At 40.4% G+C, this 26,753-nt stretch overlaps 1 protein-coding gene across 1 annotated transcript; it reads left to right on the top strand.

The window, feature by feature from the left end:
* Nucleotides 1–2,146: 2,146 nt before the first annotated feature.
* Nucleotides 2,147–26,473, top strand: LOC306793483 (uncharacterized protein; the record flags this gene model as incomplete). Its single annotated transcript, XM_079291129.1, has 23 exons — nt 2,147–2,152; nt 2,575–2,626; nt 3,176–3,328; nt 4,029–4,193; nt 4,524–4,658; nt 7,424–7,594; nt 11,236–11,277; nt 12,717–12,857; nt 13,344–13,514; nt 14,442–14,483; nt 15,596–15,736; nt 16,223–16,393; nt 17,323–17,364; nt 17,634–17,753; nt 20,193–20,399; nt 21,698–21,910; nt 22,016–22,203; nt 23,082–23,246; nt 23,346–24,734; nt 24,838–24,879; nt 25,822–25,881; nt 26,070–26,136; nt 26,215–26,473. The coding sequence occupies 23 exons, from the start codon at nt 2,147–2,149 to the stop codon at nt 26,283–26,285; spliced, it is 3,954 nt and encodes a 1,317-aa protein (XP_079147255.1). The 3' UTR covers nt 26,286–26,473.
* Nucleotides 26,474–26,753: the final 280 nt, after the last annotated feature.

Raw genomic sequence — 26,753 nt, 5'->3', positions numbered from 1 at the left:
TAAAGGTGTCATTTTCATGGCATTAACACTCGTATTTTTAATACTTGACTCACTCTTTTATTCCCCGGGAAAATGTAATTATGACAAAAACAGTGTCGAAAAATGACGTGGCTGTGACTACAATGACCATGAGTTCCTTTTGTGAAGCATATGAAACTATTTCTCAATTTTTGAATACGATAGGTCATATCAACAGGAACTGGGACAGGGTTTGATAAGACCTGATGGTTAACTCTATGGATTGATTAGGCTTGAGAGAATAACTGAAGTCAGTTGGGACGGTTTTGGAAAAAAGGAAGAAATCGTCTACAAAAAGAATTCCAACTTTGCAGCAATATCTTTTGAGCCAGATGCAACCTGGCAGATCTGACTGACCTTAACATCCCCAAAGTGTGGAGAAGGCATCAACAGATTCTGCATGAGAATGCAGAATATCTTTACAGAGGTTATGAGACAGGTGACTAGTCAGAGGCATGGAGGATGAGAGATAATGACAGTGTGTGTTCAGCAATGGAAACCGCTTGCTCATCCAGAACTTCTCGAACACCTTGATACCATGCGGTGACAAGTAGCCGGCCGCACAGTTCTTTTCCTTGCGTACAGCGTTCCAAGGATCATCATGCTACGGATTGGGATTAACTGGAGCAATCTTTGGCTTGGCTCCCAACCGAGTCCTCGGAGCTTCGGCAAGAGGAGCAGGCTCACTGTAGAGTCTAGCTCTCTGTAACACTTGCACAGCTTGTCACCCAGAACTGAGATTCTTACCTCCAGTTGGGCGATCGTCTTGCCTTAGTTCTTTGTGTCCTTTGTTCCCAGTGTGAATGTGTGTGACTTTGCCTGCCACATCCCAGAATGTAGAATATGGGTTCTAAAAGGGGTCTGGCTGGGTCGGCGCCATGCAAAACCTTCCATGCAAAACCTTCCATGCATTGTCCAGTTGTCCGTTGGTAGACTCTAGTCTTTGAGAGCCATTGCATAACCTGGAGATCAGACTCTTCTCGTGAAAATGTTAAGTTGAAGTCACCAATACTTGCTACACATGACTCTCTATGGAGTTAACGATTCAGTGTCTTTCATAAAGCGAGTAGTGAATGAGGGAACAAGCGAGTGATTCTGGACAGAGCCCTCTGTTGCAAGCTTTCCTACCTTAAAACACTGGCGGCCAGACGCACTAAGCGCCAGCCTTTTCAGCCAATGAAGGTCAAATTTCATCATAAAACCACAGCATCTTTTACTGCATTTTGTTTTGTTCTGATCAGATTGCTGGATGTTGAATTAAGGATGTCTTGACATGATCTTTGAGAGACTCTGAATTCACAGACCTTTAAATTACGTAACAACAGCTCCTTTGTTCAGAGCAGTACTTAACAAAGGAGGTGTTGTCACCTGAGAGCCAACCAATGTTCCCTCGCACTTATAATGACAGGTCACATGTCCCCGCTGTCAACACATTGTGTCTTTGTGCCATGTTAAATGCAGCACTATGGGTCATCTTTCAGCATTCACTTGGGCCAAACAAGCACATTCAAGTGGCAATAGACAATTTTTCAACTTTTCCCCCCTAAACGACCGGATTGCTTTCCCTTTTCCTCTTAGCCTACTACCAGGGACAAATTTAGACAAATGAGTAAAAAAGCAAAAAACATCAAAATATATGATAACATAACATTGATACTCTTTGGGGACTGGGGAAGGCTACGACAGCTACCGGGGAAAACAAAACAGCTATCCTCTAAATCGTTAAAATTATTTTGAATGAGTTATGATTATTAGTGTAGTCACACTACTACACTTTATCACTTCAAGAATACAGTGCTATGAGCAGTGCTTATAAAGCATCATACGTATGTTTATAATGCCGATGTGTTTCCAACACTCGCTGAGTCATCGGCAGCTCCCTCACAGCTTGTCCCACGTTATACAAAGGATTGGGGGGTCTAGCTAATGTCTTTCCTTGTTCCATTTGTGGTGATGGGAAACAGCCAGGCCATGAGGACTCGCAGGATGTGCTGTAACTCCAGCACTAGGAATGCAACCCTGTGATTTCATGTCAGCGATGCAACAAAGCAACAGCTGACAACGTCCCTTCCAGTTAATTGCCCGTGGTTGAGATTACCGTAAGTGATGCTGCAAACGGTACGTGCCCATGCAGGTATGGCAGCAATGAAATAACGACACAAATATTGTCACGCGGAACCAGTTATCAGAGACAATAGACATGCTCCCTATCGCCCCTTTAAACCCTCAAGTAATGAATCCTTATATCTTGGACTGTTTAAAAATACAAACAATAGGCTGTGAGGCAATACAGCCAGTATGCTAAAGATGAATAAAATCACGATGTAACTGAATGTTAGTTTTTTCTCTCCCTCCCAATCTTTCTTGAAAGGAATGGCAATACCTAAGCATGGCTTGGTCATCATTGCCCTTCTACTGACAACTATTATAGTGGAAACAGGGAACTTCTCACATCACTTCTTACCGGTAGGTCCACTGCTGAACGGAAAATATGGGATCAGAGGTTTTAATTAATAACACAAAGCAACTCTCTGAACGTGTGTTCTGTTCTCTCAGGTGCAGTACGAAGAAGAACACTTTGTATCTCACATTAGGGAGAAAAGGACTGGTGAGTCCCATTAATGAATATGATATGAATATTGGGAAATACACTGATTTGCTTTATAACTCAGAGTTAGATGAGAAGAATGTTTGTTTGTGTCATAAGTAACAAACGTTATGTTCGCATCACCTTTCATGAAGTTAATATGGCAAAGCTGATATGGAGCTAGTGTTTTAATAATCCGTCTATGGCTGGTTTCTGCTGCCCCTTTATGGTTAAACATTTTTTGCAGATTTAAAAACACAATGTAGACACTCCCAGCATGTCAAAAACAGTATAAATGAATTAATGAAATTGATATAACACAAACATCTACGTTAATGTGGAGGTTTGTATTACACTGGCCCAACCATCGTCACTACTTTAGAGAGAAAGACATGATCCCTCACTGGCTTCCCACCCCATTGAACTAGGTTCCTGTCTTACTAGCTGAATGTATATGCCAGTGAAATTTGAGTGTCCCTGTCTGTAGATTAAATGCCAAATGGATATTTGCTTTTGAGGGTTGCACTGATGAATGAAGCTCATTGTACAAACCAATTGTTTTTCATACAGCGCTGCTGAGTCAGGTTGAGTATGCAGTGGACGTGGAGCTGAATGTTACCGACATTGAGACGGTGGACTACCTTAGGAGCCTCCTGAAGAGCGATGCCTTCACCCTGGCCTTGGGTCCCACTGTCAACGTCACACACATTGACATCACCACAGGTGCGAATGGAGCTTCCTCTGGTCGGAAACACCAATGGAGGCTCATTTTTGTGAATCAAGGGGCAGTAAAGTGTGCAGTGTACCTTTTCACAACAGTTGACAGAGTGATTAATTCCATTCAATCCATTCCGAATGGATTTCTGTGCATGTTGCTATTTTCTTTCATGAAGACATTTGTCATATTAGAGATAATATTACAGTTTGTTACAGGAAGGCCCCTGGTTATGCTCTGCATTAATGCACAATGTAATGTCTCACCTATTAACTCCAGATATCTGGAAGAGCACCTTGACCTTCCCCTTCTCTTGACCTTCCCCCCCAATCACCATTAAACTGTTCACTTGTTTTTAAACATTTTATTGAATATAATGCACTCCTTCCTTGTTACAAACTGGGACTTTCCCCTTATCACAAGCAGAGCGAGGCATGGAGTTTACGTTAGCACTGGTCAAATGTTTCTGAACTGTAAAAAAAACAAAAGCATTCTTTGGGTGGAAAAGGAGTCTTATCTCTTATTTTGGCGGGTTATTCCCACATTTAAGAAGAATTGCATATATACGCTTATTTTTACAACAACAAAACAACAGGGAACTCACACAGGGTGTGTCTCATGTTCCTCAGTGTTCAACCAAGAGTGAAATGTATGAAACTGTATGTATTTTAACACTTTTACTCACCTGTGTGTGTGTGTGTTGTTTAGTGTGTTTCCCAAATGGTACCAACTTCCAGTGCAGGTGTGAGGAACAGTATGTTTGGTCACATGACAACTGTATCACATACGGAGCCTGTGACGAGATCATTGGGGACACGTGCGGGTGCATCAACAGTATTCCTACCAATGGGCAGTACTGCCAGCCACTCACAGGTGATTTTAAAGGTTACTTTATGCTTAATTTAAGGTTAATTATTAAAGGTGTTCTTTTACATTTCAGCTGCATCTTGATGTTTTTGTTCTATATGGAAATAAATGCATTTTTAAGTATTGTAATTACAATACAATAGCGTGGCTGTTCGTTGTTGAGCATTGACAACAACTTGTGCAAAAAAAAGAATTAAAGAGTTAAGATCGTTCAGAACTTTCAGCTGCATCTCACAGTCTTAGCTCGGGTGTCATCACATGACCTTGATTTGGAACGAAAATAATCACAAGGAAATTAGCTTCTAATTACAGTCTCTTTTCCAACTTCACTTTCAGTTTTTTATGAATACCAGATCTTCATTGAGGTGAACACCACGGACACAGATCAACTGAGGAACATCCTAAACAATGTACTTTTCCCCGTCCAAATCAACACCCAATTACTCATCACAGAGGCTGAAATCACTACAGGTAAGAACACGGAGATCCTAGTTTATGTCTATCTGAAACCGTTTTACCTTTTCATAAGAGAAAATACAGTGGGGGGTTTTTGCTTTTAGTTTGCAGCCAAGACCTCACTGGGATCGAGTGCCAATGTGAGGATGACTACCTTTGGCCTTGTGACAAGTGTGCCACCTATGGGACATGTGTTGGTAATACAAGCAGCACATGTGGGTGCATTAAAGCTTTTCCCATAGATGGACAGTACTGTCAGTCAATAAGCAATCAAAGTGAGTACTGTGATCGCATTCTGATTCCAGTTTTAATGCCCAAAATTAAAACATTTTACAAAACATCTGAATTGAACAGATCAGATTAAGGATACAAATACACAAGGTCACATTCAGTCTAATACAAGAAGACATTCTCCTTCCACATTTCCCCCTTGAGTGACTGTTGTCACTCAAGGGGGAAATGCTAAAACCCCCCCGCTGGTCTTCTGGTCCATGTGCTTTGCGCACAGTAGAGAACCACTCACGCAAATGGTTACTGGCACCTCGTGGCTGAATGCATGAGTTTGTTGTTGTCTTCAGAGGTTTGTCATCCTTAGCTATATTCTATTGATTAACTATTACAGTCTTAAGTTAACACACAACTTAACTATAGGCTACCTATATGTATTATTATTATATAACATTTTAGATGATTACATGTTAACCCTACTTATGTCACTTAAGGTGACCAACTGTTTAATGCTGAATATGCTGTTTTTAGGCCCTATACACCTAAGAATAACGCAAGCAGATTACATGTTGTGACTGTTGCATCGTAGGTGGTTAGCTATATGACCTATACGTGTCATTACATGAGTGTATGAGGGTTTTAGGAGTAGTTTGAACTACCTTATGGTTACTCCTTGAGGGTGGCTTCGTCTGCCCATTGCAGTGCTTTTGGTTGCTGAATAGTTTGAGTACCCAAGTATTATTTCTAACTGGGGCAAGGGGCTGCTATTTCTTTACGTGTGTCATGATTCATACAGATTCGCTTATGCCTGCTAATTATCATCATCATTATCAAGTGCCAGTCAATCTCTCATACTCAGTCTGGTACATTTTACAAAATTTTTCTATGAGTGTAACTATGGGGAATGGGTGAGTTGAGTACAGAACGAAAGTACCATGTAGTGGGACTACACAGCTTTTTATCTCATATGTAGTGGTCACTAGTAGGCACACTCTGGAAAAACCTGGATGTCATCAAATCTCCTCAAACCCAACACCAAGAAGACAGAGCTCATGGTTGTGGCACCCAAGGCGCTGCTCCGGAAGGTTGGTGACTTCATCCTCGACGTTGACGGCTGCTCCATCTCCCCATCTCCTGAAGTCCGCAACCTGGGTGTCATCCTGGACTCCACCCTTTCCTTCGAGTCCCACATCAAGTCCGTCACCAAAACTGCCTTTTTCCATCTCCGGAACATTGCCAGACTCCGACCGTCACTCTCGGAGTCTGTTGCTGAAACCCTGGTCCATGCATTTGTCACCTCCCGCTTGGACTACTGCAATGGTGTCCTGTTCGGGGTACCCAACAAAACCCTGGACAGGCTCCAGTACGTACAAAACTCTGCCGCCAGGGTTCTCACGCACACAAAGCCCTGGCAGCACATCACCCCCACCCTCATCAACCTCCACTGGCTCCCGGTCAAGTCCCGCATCTCATACAAGGTCCTCCTCCTCACCTACAAGTCCCTCTATGCCCATGCCCCCCAGTACCTATCGGACCTCCTCCGCCCACATGCCCCTCCCCGGAACCTGCGGTCTTCAGACTCTGGCCTGCTTGCCACCGCCCGCACCAAACTGCGAACCTTCGGGGACAGAGCTTTCAGTGTGGCAGCCCCCACCCTCTGGAACTCTCTCCCTGCGGTGATCCGCAACATCTCCACTCTGGACGCCTTCAAAAGGGCCCTCAAGTCCCATCTGTTCGCCAAGGCTTTCGGCCCCTAGTTTACTTGTTCTGTTTTTCTGACTGTTTGTCTAAACTGTTTTTGTCTAAACTGTTACTCTTGTAAAGCGGCCTTGGGTCCCCTGAAAGGCGCTATATAAATTAAAGTTATTATTATTATTATTATTACTCTGTTAGGACCATGACAGCCCTGCTGCAAGTCCCTTCTCTGATCATATTGACACTTGAGGCTATACTATTTAACTTGGATGCTGGGGCAGCATTTACTAATGGAAATCACCTGTTCTTGTCTAATGATGTCCAGGGCCTTGAATACTATTTGGCCTCCTGGTAGACTGTCTCAATCAGGAATTGGTGCTGGGTAACCACAGTATCTATACTGCGGCATGACTGGCCTCCTGTTATCCGCCTAATTGTTTGGGAATGAACACATTTTGTATTGATTCACAGTTGATTGATCTGTTTTAGTGGGTGAAATATATTTGACAAAAGCAGCACTAACTTCAAGCACTAACTTCAAAATGCACCAGCAGCTAATTATGACACTCAATGACAACATCAGACGATGACTCTGACTGGCAAAATGTCAAGAAATCTTTTAACTGGCAGTTCAGGAAAAAACAAGGTGTTATCAGAGTGTACCAACCCAACTGAAACTGATACTGTGTCTTTACCAATCCATGAAGTCAGGTGACACAATGAACAAACATAGCTGGTAGGACCGTTCAGCAGCATGAGATTATACAGGTTTTCAAGGCTCTACTTACATCAAATATATGTCTTTGAAAGGTGTTACACATGCACATGTTTTACACAATGTATATGATTGTCTCCAGTTTGCTCTCCGAGCAGCGCTGGCTATCAGTGCAGATGTGAGGACCAGTATCGTTGGTCATGTGACCAGTGTCTCCTGTACGGATCCTGTGACAACATCACTGAGGACACATGTGGATGCATCAGTGACATTCCTCCTGATGGACAATACTGCCAGCCTGCTGATCAGCACAGTAAGTTGATCTGTAGTCGTTATTGCTTTCAAGCCAGAATGTGATGTGCCTCATTGTAGAAACCCTTTTGCAACTCGTGCTTTTGTATAAAAATTAAAATGAAGATAAGACAATTTGAATAACACACTTAGTGTGGCTGGGTATAGTATAAAAAATGCCATTACCAATACCAGTGCTCCTAAAGTGATACCGGTACCAGTGGGGTGCACTGCACAGCGCTCATACAGATGTGGTCCCCCAACCTACGTGGTGGGACCTAATTATCGCGGACGCATAGTACCCACCCTCCAATTCCTCCCAAGTTAAAACTGTTAGCTCAGTCAGCACCATTCTCGTTGCCTGGAGCTGCTGTGATAGTGGGCCAATCACCTGTCTGTTACAAAAAATACGTGGGCACAAAAAGGACGTAATGCAGGTAGTCATTGGGTCACAGAACATTCTACCCAGAAGGGGAGCTAGCCAGCTAGCGTCTGGTGGTCGGGCCTTGGCACATGAGGTTCGGCCAGGCAAAGAAAAAGAGGCTCCTGGGTAAGGCAAGGCAAGTTTATTTGTATAGCACATTTCAACAACAAGGTAATTAAAAGCATCAAAACATAAGACAAAAGAAAATGAGATTTAAAAACAATTAAGAACATTCATTGCATTAAAACATTAAAAAATAAAAAAAAAACAGTGTAAGAAATAAAATACAGTAGTAAAATGCAGGAGATTGATGAATATATTAATTGAATGTGGAACCTTTTGCCACTTTTCATTTCTTTCAGTTTACCTTCTAAATCCCCTCGTAACATTTTAAGGTTTAGCGGCACTTAATGAGCCATTTTTTTCTGGAAACCCAAACTCTTCTGACCAGTATGGAAGACATTCCAAACATGACTCTCCGTGTTTCTGTCGCATTAATTCAACAATCGGACATTCCGGTTCCGCTGATTTTGAACTTTTTCCACCCATGTTACCTTCTGGTGTGGACGTCGACGTTATCTTAACTTTTTCCACCCATGTTACCTTCTGGTGTGGACGTCGATGTTATCTTAGTACAATGCAATCGTCACAGCAAAGTTCAGTTTCTTTATACATAGTAAAAACTTCACAAAAACCTAGTCTGAAATTCACATCTTACGTTATCACGACGAATCTTATTCTATCAAGTACATTAGTAGAATTCACGTATAAAGGTAAATAACAACGAATCTTATTTCAACTTATTTGAGAAGAGACACGATCAATGTTACGATCTCAAAAGGTTCTTTTATTTTGAGTTAAAATCGTTATCGTAAAATGTCACTTCGTTCTCTTCATAAAATCACATGAAATAATACGTCAGAAACCTATGTGGAGTCACATGAAGAATTCATAAAACAACCATACAAATGTTAAAAACAGTTGTATTCCCCATTCAATTAAAGGCAGCAGCAAACAGAAAAGTCTTCAATCTTGCTTTAAATGAGCTGAGGGTCTCAGCAGACCTGCAGCTTTCTGGGACTTTGTTCCAGATATGTGGAGCAGAAACACTGAACGCTGCTTCTCCATGTTTAGTTCTGACTCTGGGAACAGATAGTAGACCGGTCCCAGACGACCTGAGGGGTCGAGATGGTTCATAAGGTTCAGCAGATCAGAGATGTATTTTGGCCCTAAACCATTCAGTGCTTTGTAAACCAACAGCAGGATTTTAAAGTAAATTCTTTGTTGGACAGGAAGCCAGTGCAAAGACATCAGAACTGGGGTGATATGATCCACCCTCCTGGTCTTAGTGAGGACTCGAGCTGCAGCATTCTAAATCAGCTGCAGCTTTCTGACTGATTTTTTACAGAGACCTGTAAACACACGTTACAGTAGTCCAGTCTGCTGAAGATAAATGCATGGACAAGTTTTTCCAAATCCTGTTGAGACATAAATCCTCTAATCCTTGATATATTCTTCAGGTGATAGTAGGCTGATTTTGTAATTGTCTTGATATGGCTGCTCAGGTTGAGGTCTGAATCCATAACTACACCTAGATTTCTGGCTTGGTTTGTGGGTTTTAACATCAGTGATTGAAGCTGAGCAGTGATTTTCAATTGTTCGTCCTTGGTACCAAAAACAATTACTTCTGTTTTATCTTTGTTTAATTGAAGAAAATTCTGGCACATCCAGTTGTTGATTTGTTCAATGCAGTTACCCAGCCCTTGTATGGGATTATAGTCCCCTGGTGACATAGTTATGTAGATTTGTGTGTCGTCTGCATAATTATGATAACACACTTTGTTGTTTTCCATAATCTGAGCTAGTGGAAGCATGTAGATGTTGAACAGAGGAGGCCCCAGTATTGAACCTTGGGGAACACCACATGTCATTTTAGTCAGCTCTGATGTGTAATCAGCTACAGACACAAAGTATTCTCGGTCCTTCAAGTAGGATTCAAACCAGTTAAGTGCTGTGCCAGAGAGTCCCACCCAGATTTTTAGTCTTTCTAGGAGTATGGCATGGTCGACCGTGTCGAATACAGCACTGAGATCTAGTAACACTAAGACTGAACTTCTGCCATTGTCTATGTTGAAGTCGATGTCGTTGAAAACCTTAACAAGAGCAGTTTCAGTGCTGTGGTGCTGTCGAAAACCTGACTGGAAAACATCAAAGCAGTTATATCCGGCCAAGAAGTTGGTCAGCTGTTGGAAAACCGCTTTTTCAATTATTTTACTTAAAAATGGGAGGTTTGATATTGGCCTATAATTTTTCATCGTTGCGGAGTCTAAACTAGCTTTCTTTAGGAGCGGTTTAATAACTGCAGTTTTTAGGGCTTGTGAGAAGACACCTGAGAGAAGGGATGTGTTTACAATTTGTAAAAGATCAGTGGTCATGCAGTTTGAAATATTTTTGAAAAGTGTGTTGGTAGAATATCCAAGCAGCAGGAGGATGACTTCAGATGTTGTATAATGTCTTCTAGGCTTCTACGGTCGATTGAATGAAATTGTGTCATGATATTTGAATGGATGTTATTCAGAGATCGGGACAACACATATCCTGTGGTTGATGTGGAGGCACTGACTGCTTGTCTAATTTTCTGAATTTTGTCAGTAAAAAAGGAGGCAAATTGATTGCATGCCCAGGTGGATTGGAGCTCAGCAGCTACCGACACTGGAGGGTTTGTTAGCCTGTCGACAGTAGCAAATAAGGCGCGTGTATTGTTCTTGTTTTTGGTTATGATGTCAGAGAAAAAGGACTGCCTTGCATTTCTAAGTTCCAAATTATAATTGCGAAGTCTCTCTTTATAGATGTCACAGTGAACCTGGAGATTAGTTTTTCGCCACCTGCGCTCAGCTTTCCGACACTCTCGTTTCTCTATTTTGACCAGCGTAGCATTTCTCCAAGGAGATCTTTGCTTACCCGAGACAACCTTCACTTTAGTGGGTGCAATGGCATCAATAATATTTTTAACTTTAAAATTGAAGCCATCTACAAGCTCATTGACTGAGAGGCAAGAGAGGGCTGGTGTTTACCGATTCAACATATTAAAAGGTGATGTGAAAATGGCAGTAAAAATGGTGAGTTATAGTCAAGCAATTAAAGTGTCCAGCGGTAATTACCTTTGATGTGTCAGTCTCTATATTTCCCTGTATTTGTATCTATTCAGCAGCGACTCCTCTCTCTCTTCCTGCTTACAGACTTTACAGCGTGTCCAATTACAACAACTCCATCAACAACAAGTAAGACTGGGAAGACAGTATTCAACTTATGACAAGCACAAAACGTATTTACAAATAAGATTTAAGCAACACTGAAAAATAAATGTTCAAATGGTCTTTTCAGATTCAACACCTGTTACGACAACAAATTTAGTGTATTCTTAGTTTTACAATCTTAAAATTCGAAAACATTCGACTGTACAATTTATTTGTTTTCTACTTTTCTGACATTACTTTTGTATTTTGAGATAAATTTGAGTTTTATAGTTTATAAAATGTTCTTTTCAAATTCAACACCGACTGCTACACCTCATGGGAACACTACAACCACCTCAATGTCACCAACATGCAAGTGCTGTTCAACAATCCTTACACTGCCCTTCCTTATAACCAGGCAGCTATTGTCTTCAATGATTTGATTCTACAGCTTAACGTACATGATAATGAAATGGGAGTGAACTATGTGTAGGGTCTAATTTAGTATAACCTGACGGTAAATGATTTGGCTTTGATGAACTCAACACCTCATGCTACAACACATCAGAGCACTACATCACACACAACTACACCAACTCAAGTTGCCATGAAGTTGTTAGATACAAGGCATTGGCAGCACTCTTCTGGTTACTATTTGCTTGAAACCATGAAGGATTTTTTCTGACTTGAAAGATGTTTTCTTGAATAAACATATAAAATAGTATTTATTGAACAGATGTTAACCCTACAACGGTTTCCACAACACCAACAACAATTTTAACAAGTAATTGTTTAAAAATAGTTTAAAAGTTAAATAAATAATAAATACATTTATATTTTCAAGAAGTGCATATGATCAGAATATTGCTGATCCTGACTGAACATGTATTGCCACATCACATCGTAACACCCAAACTACACCAAGAATCGTTGCAATGTTCTTCATGCTTATAACGTGGTAGTTACACCATGGTATTAGGAATTCAAACTATGCATCCAGTGCAGTGCAGTATACATGTTGTAAAGGCAACTGATCAGGGCTAGAATACTGTTGCCTTGTACAGTCAGCAGTAACACACTGTTATGAAATGTCTCTAGAATTCCGACATCATCACCATCAGCTGTCTTTACCAGTGGGTATTTAGAAATGTGTGCTGGGACATCTCATCCCTGGTTGACATTTGTTCAAATACTTTCTGTAATATATCTTCACTTGAAGGATTTCAATTTCCAGTTTAACATACATGATTATGAAATCATCTTTTTAGATTCAACAACAGCAGTTACCACAACAGCAGTTACCACAACAACTACAACAATTGTAACGATTAAGTGTTGAAGAATATTGGTGATAGCATAGAAATAACAGACTTCACCTCCTGTCCTGTTACACAACACGTAACACTGAAAAGACCACAGTAATCCTATTAATCACAGCACGGATCAGAAATAATGAAACACAATGCTTTTCTCTGTCTCTGCAGCTCCTCCAGTCGTCTACGAATACGTGATTTCTATTGAGCTGAACACCACAGATGTTGCTGACATAGAACGACTGAGAAACATCAGTTACCCAATCAGCATCACAGTCGGCATTGAAGTCTCTGAGTTAAATATATCTACAGGTCAGAAGAATGCATTTTAAAGATCCAGTGTGTAACATTTAGGGGTAGTTTTTTGTAAACATGGAATAATATATTAATCCTACAACCTGCACCTTGTAAGTTATTCAGTATATACACATTTTTTCCACCCTGTGATGTATTTTAAATATTCTAAACATTGAATTCATTAGTGGATTCCAACTTTTTGTCTCTGGTCCAATCACACGGCAAAGAACTGTTTAAAAAAAATATTTTATTTATTTTTATCTCTAAATTTCTCATGAATCATTTCTCAAGTTCCATGATATAGATATGAACACATTTTTCATTCATTCACAGTTGATTGATCTGTTTTAGTGAGTGGAATATATTTGACAAAACAAGCCCCAAATTCAAAATGCACCAGCAGCTAATCATGACACTCGAGGCTCTACTTACATCAAATATATGTCTTTGAAAGGTGTTACACATGCACATGTTTTACACAATGTATATGATTGTCTCCAGTTTGCTCTCCGAGCAGCGCTGGCTATCAGTGCAGATGTGAGGACCAGTATCGTTGGTCATGTGACCAGTGTCTCCTGTACGGATCCTGTGACAACATCACTGAGGACACATGTGGATGCATCAGTGACATTCCTCCTGATGGACAATACTGCCAGCCTGCTGATCAGCACAGTAAGTTGATCTGTAGTCGTTATTGCTTTCAAGCCAGAATGTGATGTGCCTCATTGTAGAAACCCTTTTGCAACTCGTGCTTTTGTATAAAAATTAAAATGAAGATAAGACAATTTGAATAACACACTTAGTGTGGCTGGGTATAGTATAAAAAATGCCATTACCAATACCAGTGCTCCTAAAGTGATACTGGTACCAGTGGGGTGCACTGCACAGCGCTCATACAGATGTGGTCCCCCAACCTACGTGGTGGGACCTAATTATCGCGGACGCATAGTACCCACCCTCCAATTCCTCCCAAGTTAAAACTGTTAGCTCAGTCAGCACCATTCTCGTTGCCTGGAGCTGCTGTGATAGTGGGCCAATCACCTGTCTGTTACAAAAAATACGTGGGCACAAAAAGGACGTAATGCAGGTAGTCATTGGGTCACAGAACATTCTACCCAGAAGGGGAGCTAGCCAGCTAGCGTCTGGTGGTCGGGCCTTGGCACATGAGGTTCGGCCAGGCAAAGAAAAAGAGACTCCTGGGTAGACCCAGACCACACTGGAGAGATTGTGTATCTCATCTGGTCTGGGAACGCCATGGAGTTCCCTAGGAAGAGCTGTGAAGTGTTGCTGGGCAGAGGGACGTCTCCAATACCCTCCTAAGTCTGCTGCCTTCGCGACCTGGCCCCCGGATAAGTGGAAGACGATGAATAGACAAATGCAGACAACAAAGCTGTGATTTATCAAACATATATCTCTTCCAAATGGCTGGTTTAACGATTCAATATATTAAAAGGTGATGTGAAAATGGCAGTAAAAATGGTGAGTTATAGTCAAGCAATTAAAGTGTACAGTGGTAATTACCTTTGATGTGTCAGTCTCTATATTTCCCTGTATTTGTATCTATTCAGCAGCGACTCCTCTCTCTCTTCCTGCTTACAGACTTTACAGCGTGTCCAATTACAACAACTCCATCAACAACAAGTAAGACTGGGAAGACAGTATTCAACTTATGACAAGCACAAAACGTATTTACAAATAAGATTTAAGCAACACTCTGACAAATAAATGTTCAAATGGTCTTTTCAGATTCAACACCTGTTACGACAACAAATTTAGTGTATTCTTAGTTTTACAATCTTAAAATTCGAAAACATTCGACTGTACAATTTATTTGTTTTCTACTTTTCTGACATTACTTTTGTATTTTGAGATAAATTTGAGTTTTATATATAAAATGTTCTTTTCAAATTCAACACCGACTGCTACACCTCATGGGAACACTACAACCACCTCAATGTCACCAACATGCAAGTGCTGTTCAACAATCCTTACACTGCCCTTCCTTATACCCAGGCAGCTATTGTCTTCAATGATTTGATTCTACAGCTTAACGTACATGATAATGAAATGGGAGTGAACTATGTGTAGGGTCTAATTTAGTATAACCTGACGGTAAATGATTTGGCTTTGATGAACTCAACACCTCATGCTACAACACATCAGAGCACTACATCACACACAACTACACCAACTCAAGTTGCCATGAAGTTGTTAGATACAAGGCATTGGCAGCACTCTTCTGGTTACTATTTGCTTGAAACCAGTGCAGTGCAGTGCAGTATACATGTTGTAAAGGCAACTGATCAGGGCTAGAATACTGTTGCCTTGTACAGTCAGCAGTAACACACTGTTATGAAATGTCTCTAGAATTCCGACATCATCACCATCAGCTGTCTTTACCAGTGGGTATTTAGAAATGTGTGCTGGGACATCTCATCCCTGGTTGACATTTGTTCAAATACTTTCTGTAATATATCTTCACTTGAAGGATTTCAATTTCCAGTTTAACATACATGATTATGAAATCATCTTTTTAGATTCAACAACAGCAGTTACCACAACAGCAGTTACCACAACAACTACAACAATTGTAACGATTAAGTGTTGAAGAATATTGGTGATAGCATAGAAATAACAGACTTCACCTCCTGTCCTGTTACACAACACGTAACACTGAAAAGACCACAGTAATCCTATTAATCACAGCACGGATCAGAAATAATGAAACACAATGCTTTTCTCTGTCTCTGCAGCTCCTCCAGTCGTCTACGAATACGTGATTTCTATTGAGCTGAACACCACAGATGTTGCTGACATAGAACGACTGAGAAACATCAGTTACCCAATCAGCATCACAGTCGGCATTGAAGTCTCTGAGTTAAATATATCTACAGGTCAGAAGAATGCATTTTAAAGATCCAGTGTGTAACATTTAGGGGTAGTTTTTTGTAAACATGGAATAATATATTAATCCTACAACCTGCACCTTGTAAGTTATTCAGTATATACACATTTTTTCCACCCTGTGATGTATTTTAAATATTCTAAACATTGAATTCATTAGTGGATTCCAACTTTTTGTCTCGGGTCCAATCACACGGCAAAGAACTGTTTAAAAAAAATATTTTATTTATTTTTATCTCTAAATTTCTCATGAATCATTTCTCAAGTTTCATGATATAGATATGAACACATTTTTCATTCATTCACAGTTGATTGATCTGTTTTAGTGAGTGGAATATATTTGACAAAACAAGCCCCAAATTCAAAATGCACCAGCAGCTAATCATGACACTCGAGGCTCTACTTACATCAAATATATGTCTTTGAAAGGTGTTACACATGCACATGTTTTACACAATGTATATGATTGTCTCCAGTTTGCTCTCCGAGCAGCGCTGGCTATCAGTGCAGATGTGAGGACCAGTATCGTTGGTCATGTGACCAGTGTCTCCTGTACGGATCCTGTGACAACATCACTGAGGACACATGTGGATGCATCAGTGACATTCCTCCTGATGGACAATACTGCCAGCCTGCTGATCAGCACAGTAAGTTGATCTGTAGTCGTTATTGCTTTCAAGCCAGAATGTGATGTGCCTCATTGTAGAAACCCTTTTGCAACTCGTGCTTTTGTATAAAAATTAAAATGAAGATAAGACAATTTGAATAACACACTTAGTGTGGCTGGGTATAGTATAAAAAATGCCATTACCAATACCAGTGCTCCTAAAGTGATACTGGTACCAGTGGGGTGCACTGCACAGCGCTCATACAGATGTGGTCCCCCAACCTACGTGGTGGGACCTAATTATCGCGGACGCATAGTACCCACCCTCCAATTCCTCCCAAGTTAAAACTGTTAGCTCAGTCAGCACCATTCTCGTTGCCTGGAGCTGCTGTGATAGTGGGCCAATCACCTGTCTGTTACAAAAAATACGTGGGCACAAAAAGGACGTAATGCAGGTAGTCATTGGGTCACAGAACATTCTACCCAGAAGGGGAGCTAGCCAGCTAGCGTCTGGTGGTCGGGCCTTGGCACATGAGGTTCGGCCAGGCAAAGAAAAAGAGACTCCTGGGTAGACCCAGACCACACTGGAGAGATTGTGTATCTCATCTGGTCTGGGAACGCCATGGAGTTCCCTAGGAAGAGCTGTGAAGTGTTGCTGGGCAGAGGGACGTCTCCAATACCCTCCTAAGTCTGCTGCCTTCGCGACCTGGCCCCCGGATAAGTGGAAGACGATGAATAGACAAATGCAGACAACAAAGCTGTGATTTATCAAACATATATCTCTTCCAAATGGCTGGTGTTTACCGATTCAACATATTAAAAGGTGATGTGAAAATGGCAGTAAAAATGGTGAGTTATAGTCAAGCAATTAAAGTGTACAGTGGTAATTACCTTTGATGTGTCAGTCTCTATATTTCCCTGTATTTGTATCTATTCAGCAGCGACTCCTCTCTCTCTTCCTGCTTACAGACTTTACAGCGTGTCCAATTACAACAACTCCATCAACAACAAGTAAGACTGGGAAGACAGTATTCAACTTATGACAAGCACAAAACGTATTTACAAATAAGATTTAAGCAACACTCTGACAAATAAATGTTCAAATGGTCTTTTCAGATTCAACACCTGTTACGACAACAAATTTTGTGTATTCTTAGTTTTACAATCTTAAAATTCGAAAACATTCGACTGTACAATTTATTTGTTTTCTACTTTTCTGGCATTACTTTTGTATTTTGAGATAAATTTGAGTTTTATAGTTTATAAAATGTTCTTTTCAGATTCAACACCGACTGCTACACCTCATGGGAACACTACAACCACCTCAATGTCACCAACAAGCAAGTGCTGTTCAACAATCCTTACACTGCCCTTCCTTATAACCAGGCAGCTATTGTCTTCAATGATTTGATTCTACAGCTTAACGTACATGATAATGAAATGGGAGTGAACTATGTGTAGGGTCTAATTTAGTATAACCTGACGGTAAATGATTTGGCTTTGATGAACTCAACACCTCATGCTACAACACATCAGAGCACTACATCACACACAACTACACCAACTCAAGTTGCCATGAAGTTGTTAGATACAAGGCATTGGCAGCACTCTTCTGGTTACTATTTGCTTGAAACCAGTGCAGTGCAGTGCAGTATACATGTTGTAAAGGCAACTGATCAGGGCTAGAATACTGTTGCCTTGTACAGTCAGCAGTAACACACTGTTATGAAATGTCTCTAGAATTCCGACATCATCACCATCAGCTGTCTTTACCAGTGGGTATTTAGAAATGTGTGCTGGGACATCTCATCCCTGGTTGACATTTGTTCAAATACTTTCTGTAATATATCTTCACTTGAAGGATTTCACTTTCCAGTTTAACATACATGATTATGAAATCATCTTTTTAGATTCAACAACAGCAGTTACCACAACAGCAGTTACCACAACAGCAGTTACCACAACAGCAGTTACCACAACAACTACAACAATTGTAACGAGTAAGTGATGGAAAAATAATTGTTTTAGCACACAAATAAAAAATAAAAAACATTATAGTTAACGCCATCAGTTGTTACCTCCACTCCAGCTCCAAACCAAACCACCACCACAGCTACAAGTACCAAGGCTACAACCACTATCTCCACCACTACTGTCAGCCCAACAGGTATTGTTTCATTGCCCCAGAAAATGGTCCTACGTATCCATTTATGATCACTAAATGTATCTTGTATTATTAATTACATTACTTACATCAGATGTCTTAAACACCACTGTTCCAGTTGTCTCATTTGATGATGTAATGTCAGGCATACACATATTTAAAAAACACTTTCCCTCATTTATGGCTTCAGAGTCAGGGGCTTAAATATAAACAGAGCAGACAGTGCAGTTGCACTGCCCTCCAACAATATATTGGGCAGAAAACAGGCCCTTGCAAGTAGTTCAGACTAACACCTCAGTCACTCCAAGTGGCTTTTTTGTACGTCTCCACATTTTACAACCACCTACCAAATGTCATACATGTAAGTGAAACCTCAATGAACGGCTTCATTTAAAATGTATATTCAAGCAGCTTTGTATAGGGGGCTTTGAAAGGAGCCATTTTGCCACTCCAAAGCCAGAGAACCCTAGAATATACCATTTTCCACACGTGTGATGCGTATGAAAACTGTCCCAACTTTCTGAGCATGTTAAGCCCCTCGAAAAGGTGATTCATTTGCACATTTAATAATTCCTTCCTTTAATAGGGTCCTCGCACAGAGGTCAGTACTCGAGCCCTTAATATATACAGTACAATTAACAATGATAAAATGCTACGTTATGCTACAAATACTGTTCAAGTATTGCACATATTGCACTGTTCAAAGTAGGGGGCTATACTTTCCCATACAGTGTGTGTGTGTGTGCGTGCGTGTGTGTGTGTGTGTGTGTGTTTGTTAAATCATCTACCAAATTGCACTGAATACTGCTGGATTATCGGCCTGCCTATATAAATTCCGCCAGCCACGTTACAGCTCAAAACTTCAATGGCAAAGGATGTTTTAAGAGGATATGAACACTTTTGAATGAAATGGTTTTATATACCATTGATATGCACTGGTGTTCAAATAGATCCTACAGTGAGCCATGGTTTATTGTCCACTCTCTTGTGTTTTTTCTTTTGTGTCCTGTATCTGACTTTTTTGTACTGGTGTTTGTCAGTTTCATTAAAGCTTAAGCATTTATCCATAGCTTTGCTCATGTATTTCATCTCTTTTAAATGAACAGAATTCAAAGTGGAAATGTCTGTCGAATTAAACAAAACCTACACAGACAATTTATCTAATACATCAAGTTCTGCATACAAGGCTCTTGAGATGAATATTACTAAAGTGGTAAGTGCATTGATAACACCATATTCAGTTGGTCCTTGTATTTTCAGTTCTTCATGTTCCGATGTTGATATTATTAATCTCTTCCACAGTTATGGAACCAGTATAGAGGAATCACAGGGTTTCGCAACGTTTCTGTGACCAGATTCAGGTATTGGCAATTCTTCCGTCAAAAATGTTTGGAAGCAGGAATCCGTACACATTTTACACCACAACGCTGACTTGTGTTTGTTCTTACAGGAACGGAAGCATAATAACAGACTTTGATATTCTGACAACGGAAATTATTCCGTCTGAATTGGACAATGCAAATAAAAACCTTCCAGCAGCAATGGAGCAAGCAGTTGCTCCTGTTATTGGCTCAGTTACTGCACTGTTCAACAGTAAGTTCAAAAAAGCTAGTAGGTAATACATTTTTGTTTACTTGATTGAATTCCAAACTGATATCTTTTCATTTTTCCAAAGGTCAAACTCCCATCAATCCTCCAACGGACCTTCTAACTGGCGAAAACATGACGCTGATATGTCAGGACAACGTGAATGACAGAGTCACTTCCAGTTCTGTGTGGAAATTGAATGGAAGTAAAATTACAGAAGATGAAAGGATTACAAAAACTGATTCTGTTTTGAACTCTATGCTTCAAATTGAGAACGTCATGCTTCGTGATATTGGTAAGTCAAAGCTAGCTTTGGTGGTTTTGAGGCCTTGAGTGTGTTGTTTTGGCCGTCACCGTCTTGGTTTTTTGCAACCACAAATGACACAAGTGTTTGGAGCTAAGCACGACCAAACATTGAACAAAAATTGCTCCGGGTATGGGTATGAGGATTAGTTAGAGTACTGATGGGCAGGTGGCATCTTGCATGGTAGGTCCTGTCATCAGTGTATGAATGGGTGAATGATGACCTTTAGTGTTAAAGCCCTTTGAGTGGTTGGAAGACTAGAAAAACCTGATACAAGTACAGTCCATTTACCATCTTACTTTCATGAACTGAAAACACACTGGGTTTTTCAGTCTTAGAACTTTAACCCACATACAGTGTCACAAACAACTCCCACAGGACAATGCTGTGGTAGCGACCTGTCAATCACAAGGTAGCCCCTCCCTAAACCATACCCTTTTTTATGGTCTATTTTACTCTAAATGGGACCACAATTTATATAATGAACATCATGCTGTATTGAAGAATACTTTAAACTAGCAATTGAGACCATAAACTCATGTTTACAATGTCGACTGAGGTAATAAATCTGTCATTTTCAGACTTCTTTTTGCAACCAGGATTCGCCCCCTGATGGCCATTCGAAAGAATGCAGGTTTAAGCTTTATTTTTCAGAACCGGAAGTTGCTGCAAGCCCCAGAGCTACTGGCAGTTTGTGCTGTGCGATGAAATTAGTGTAATTATATATATTGAATATAATTCCCATCGTTGTGTGCATCGTGTTTTCTCGGCTCCATTGTCATGTCAGAAGAAGCAACAATATCTTCTATCGGTGCGCCGCACACAGCGTTGTTTATTGTGTCATTCTTGTTTAGTTTCAGCACAGCAGCAGCCTGTGTGTGGTTTTGATGCGTGCAGTGCACTCATGGCAGTTTGCCTTCAGGACTTTCTCCCACAAATCTTGTAATATTTAGACAATAATCCCACTTGGTTAGGTTTAGGAAAAGATCATGTTTTGGGTTAAAATGAACAATTTCTGGCAGAAAGCCCTCAGGGTCAATATAGCACGCACTAAGGAAATGCTTCAATGGACTACATTTACCATCAACACTGATTGGACATCCACTTATAAAGGGGACACATTGTCCCTTTTTAGCTAGCATACTAGCCACAACATTCATCTTGAAAAATAATGTCAATGTATCAGTTATCAAAAATGTTTAGTAACAGCTATAGTGAAAAGTTAGAATGTTTTCTTCATTTTACAGCATAAAATTGCAACCATTGACACTTGCTTCTCTTAATCACAGGACTTTACGAATGTACTCTGACGGGCGGAATCATAACTTTCAGCCAAAAAGGAGATGTAAGGAATATCAAACAAGCTCCCAATATACGACTGCAGAGGCAAGTCAATGCTGAATGTAAGGAGAGAGAGACACAACCCCTTCGGTGTTGTGTGCAGTCCACCTATGAGATCGAGTGGTTCAGAGAGTCTCCAGCCACTAATCCTTTATTAAACTGTAAGTATCAAGTGACGTTGAAAACTACTCAATCTGACCATACTGAAACGCTGGACTCAGCTGTTTGCAGTTTCTCTCGTTAACAACACTGTTAAACGTTCACAGCCACAGACACTGGCGTTGGAGAAAACTGCATCACGTATGAGTACCCGTTCGACAACTGCAACGTAGCAATTACAATCGTCTTCATTTGTAAAGTCAAGGATCAACCTAATCATCAAGCTACAACTACGTTGAACGTTTTCACAGGCAGTGTTGTAACAGAAATCAATGAATTGTTGATTGCTTCGGAGGTAGGTGATCAATTATGCCATTTCACCCATATGTAGCTTCACCTTAACTCAACTTCTGGTCTGAGCCATATCATCTTCATGATATAGTCGGTCAATCATGCTCACTAGTCCGTTTTATGTTGCATCCTGGTTTTAATCAGGTTGTGGATTTGATATGAAAACATTCACTAAGACACCTAGTCAATGATGATTCTATTATAGATGTTTATGATGTTTCTGTGATGTAAGGTATCTGTTATGTACTGAGGTGCAGGGATTATCAGTAGCAGACTTGCCATTGTGAATGTCCTGACCAAATTGTGTGAGACAATGTTGATTTAAAGTTATTACGAGGAAATTAATTTCATGTTAATCATGGCGGTCCCTTGTTGACGAAAGCGGTGGTGTTTCTGAGCAGCAGAGTCCCTGAAGAAAACCTCTCATTTCACTGCAGCGGGGCCTAACAGTCTGCCCCACGCATTCCTGGGTCTGGTTCTCCCGTGTCTCCCTTCCTCCAAGTTAAAACAATTATTTACATCATTAATTTGAGCTTATCAATTTTGAACCAGCACCGTCACTATTTGGATGAAGACACTTTTGAACAAAAAGGTGCATCAGATGCAGTAGGCTACAGCTGTTATTACAATGTTTCAAATACATTTTTATTAACATTCAAGTAAATATTGGATGCACCCAGTATGGCAGACACCCAATATTAAAGATCGGTCCAAAATAACTGAGACATCCTTAAGACCAGCCAATTCTTTTAGCCTGCTCTTTCCTCTTGTGGCTTGAAAGGTGCACAGCTGTTGTCTGTAGCAGTTTCTAGTGACCAAGAAGAAACATCTCTGCATATGTCATGAATATGTTTTTGTGTTTCTGATGTTTCATTCTTTTAGAATTTGAATGGGGAGACGGTGAGAGATTTTGTGGCGAATCTAAGTATGATTGTCACAAATAAACAAACTCAAGTTTCTGATTCACCTGCAACCATATCCGCTATCATTGACATCATAGGGAACATAGCCGATATCAGTGATAACATCAGTGCATCTGACATAGAGGTATGTTAAACCTTCCCCTCTGTAGCCTGTTAATAAAGGTTATGTGTGTACTTTTTGTAGAGGCCCCACCCTCACAATGAAATGTCTCTTCATCTGCAGGTTGTACTTCAGGGTGTACTTGAAACAGTTGATGCCATCATTGGTGATGATTCAAGACAGTCCTGGGAAGTTCTGAATGCAAATGAAACCAGGAGTGCGAGCTCAAGCCTACTGGGTTCACTGGAGACCCTCGCTAGTATTTTGGTGGAGGAGGTTAACATTACGACTCAACGGATCATATTAAACAGCACCACAATTAACAACTCCTTCATCGCAAATCTGAATTCAAGCGTCATCTTAGAACTACCAGGCGACCCCAAACTTATCAACGTCTTTATCACCACCATTACCTTTCGTACTCTTAACAATGTTATGCCGGTGCGGAACAACAACACCCCCAGCAATGAGACTGTCATCAATGCTGCTGTCGTGCTAGTCCAAATAAATATGACTGAAACAATTCGGAATGTTACTCTGCGCTACAGAAAGCTGAACGAGTCGCTGTCACAAGACCCACAGTGCATCTTCTGGAACTTTACACTCTTTAATAATCTGGGCGGTTGGGATGATGAGGGCTGTACATTTGTTTCTGACATAAACGACACAGTAACCTGCAACTGCAACCATCTCACCTCCTTCTCAATTCTGATGGCGACCGATATCCCTCCAGGGCTGGGAGAGGCCTTGGATATAATCACTTATGTTGGGGTTGCGATATCTCTGGCAAGCTTAGTTATATGTCTAATAATTGAAGGATACGTTTGGAAAGCCATAACCAGAAATAGCACTGCCTTCATGCGTCATGTTTCCATCATTAACATTGCCCTGTCTCTGTTGATCGCGAACATCTGTTTCATCATCGGAGCCTCTATTGCTAATAACCCCCTCGAAAACCCAGGGGAGGACTTTCTGCTTCCAGTTGGACCATGCAGCACAGCAACATTTTTCATGCACTTTTTCTACCTCGCTATGTTCTTTTGGATGCTGGTGTCAGGCCTACTGCTCTTCTACCGGACGGTTATGGTCTTCTCCCACATGTCCAGGTCAACCATGTTGGGCATTGGCTTCCTATTAGGCTATGGCTGCCCTCTGATTATAGCTGTTATTACCGTTGCTGTCACAGCACCAGGAAATGGATACATCAGGAAAGACGAGGCTTGTTGGCTCAACTGGTCTGAGACACATGCCCTGCTGGCCTTGGTGATACCTGCCTTGGTCATAGTTTCCATCAACCTCGTAATCGTAATCGTGGTCTTGTTCAAAATGCTGACAAGAGGTGTGGGAGATGCTGCCCAAACAGATGAAAGGCACACACTGGTGGTCATTCTAAGGTGTGTGGTCATTTTGACTCCTTTATTCGGACTGACCTGGGCTTTAGGAATCGGAACCATGATAACATCAACAAATAAGGGAATCCACATTGCCTTTGCCTTCTTCAATTCACTACAGGTATTTGCCATTATTAAAATACAACGTTGTAATTTAATAATTACATGGCAGTATTTTTCCTTTCGATTCTAAAGATATCTGCATGTCATCTGCCTTTCCTCAGGGTTTCTTCATTTTAGTGTTCGGGACGCTGTTTGATTCAAAGGTAAGTTGGCTTCAAAGAAATAGTTTTTTTAGGAAATGCACTTATTTGCTTGTGGAAGAGATCGATGAAAAGCAGTGGACGGAGTATTTAAATCCTGCATTTCATAAATTATTCTCAAACGATAGTACAGTGGTATTGTGACTCAAATGTACTTACAGTATCAAAATAAATGTACTGCTTATTGAGCAGAAGGGTTCCTATCAATGTTATTGATATGATTATATATTCTATAATTGCATTATCATGATAAAGCAGTTTTTTTTACTGTTGTAGTTGGCTACTACTTAGCTATTCATTGTATTTTCAGTTTTCTGTATGTAATCTGCGAAGTAATTCGTAACAGTACAGAAGTACAATATTTCCCCAGGATTGTAGTGGGATAGAAGTATTATGTAGCACAAAATATAAATACTCAAGTTAAGAACAAGTACCTCAAAACTTTACTTAAGTACAGCACTTGAGAAAATGTGGTACTTTCCACCTGTGCCACCTTCATGTATGCACTAAAGCCTCAGTTATACTCCCAAACAGGCGCATTCAGCTGCAGACACAACGTAATAGTTATGTTTGTACTGTAGCTCAGCTTAGCAACAAATTGCCAATACCCCTACACCCACTGATGACAAAATGTACATCATGTGGACTCTAGTGGACCCTCGCTTACTCTAAAAGTAGAACTTCGGCTTGAGTGTGGAGCTTAGAGACAGGAGGCAATTAGCTTAGCATAAAGACTGGTAGCAGCTAGCCTGGCTAGTTAAAAAATCTGCCTACCATTACCTCTAAAGCTCACTTAAAAACACATCATTGGAAAGCGAGTAAGCTTATTCCCCACAATGTCAAACTGTTATTTTTAAGCATTAGTCTTCCTAAATTTATACCAAATTACACAGTAGTTAAACATACTAAAATCTGACATTGACATACATTTGATTGTGCCTTTAGATCCGTTCTATCCTGTCAAGAAAAATACCTACATCAAGCACAGGCTCAAATAATACAAGAGTAAGTATTTTTATTTTATTTCCCAAACTGTTACATAAACTCTGTTAAATTCATGCAGGTTTTCCTTGTTCCTAATGATGCATGCCTGTAGTTGAATCTACAGGCCTTTTAATCAATCAATCTCAATGACAATTACGCAAGTCTTTTCTGCAATCACTTGCTTTTACATGCATTTCTTTCTACCATAGAGTACCAGTGGTGGCATTGCCTCTCACAGTGGACCAAGCTGGATAAATCGACTGCGTGGAAGAAGATGCAAGTAGTTGTTTTAAATTTTGCAATTTTTCCGTCCATTTGAATTAGCTGTTAACAATTCGTTTTTTTGTCTTTCAGATATGTACCATGTGTCAGAAGCGGCAAACTCAAGAAGCAACGGTGCATCGGAGTCATTCAGCAATATCTGAGTCAGCGCATCAACTGTTGGCATAAAATGTATTTCATTAATGACTTAAAAGATCAACCAGTTATTGTTTATAATAACAAACTAAAATGCATGAAGTTCACTTGGATGTTCTCAGTTTTCTAATGAGAAGCCCTAGAAAAGCAAGCGTGACGTCTGAATGTAAAGTTTTGTGATATTTGATAGTGAATAAAAAACTGGGAAATGGTACTTTTGAAACATATGCCTTGTGCTGCTAATTTTGAAATGTAAAGTCTACTGTTTCTTCGTTTGGTAAGAAGCACAAAAACCAGTCCGGGGGGGGGGGGGTAATGTAGCATTCGGGTGTACTCTGATAAGAAAATTAAGTGATAAGACATTTACTTTAAGCAAAAAACTAATTTATTATTCAGTTATTAATCAGTATTTCAGCTCTATTATTAATATTAACCTTTATTAAGACAAATTCCATTGAGACCGCGGTCTCATTTTC

The sequence above is a fragment of the Melanostigma gelatinosum genome (assembly GCF_949748355.1).
Source record: "Melanostigma gelatinosum genome assembly, chromosome: 19".
NCBI classification, from domain to species: domain Eukaryota; kingdom Metazoa; phylum Chordata; class Actinopteri; order Perciformes; family Zoarcidae; genus Melanostigma; species Melanostigma gelatinosum.
Note: the sequence above shows the minus strand (reverse complement) of the source record. Positions and strands in the feature narration are given on the sequence as shown.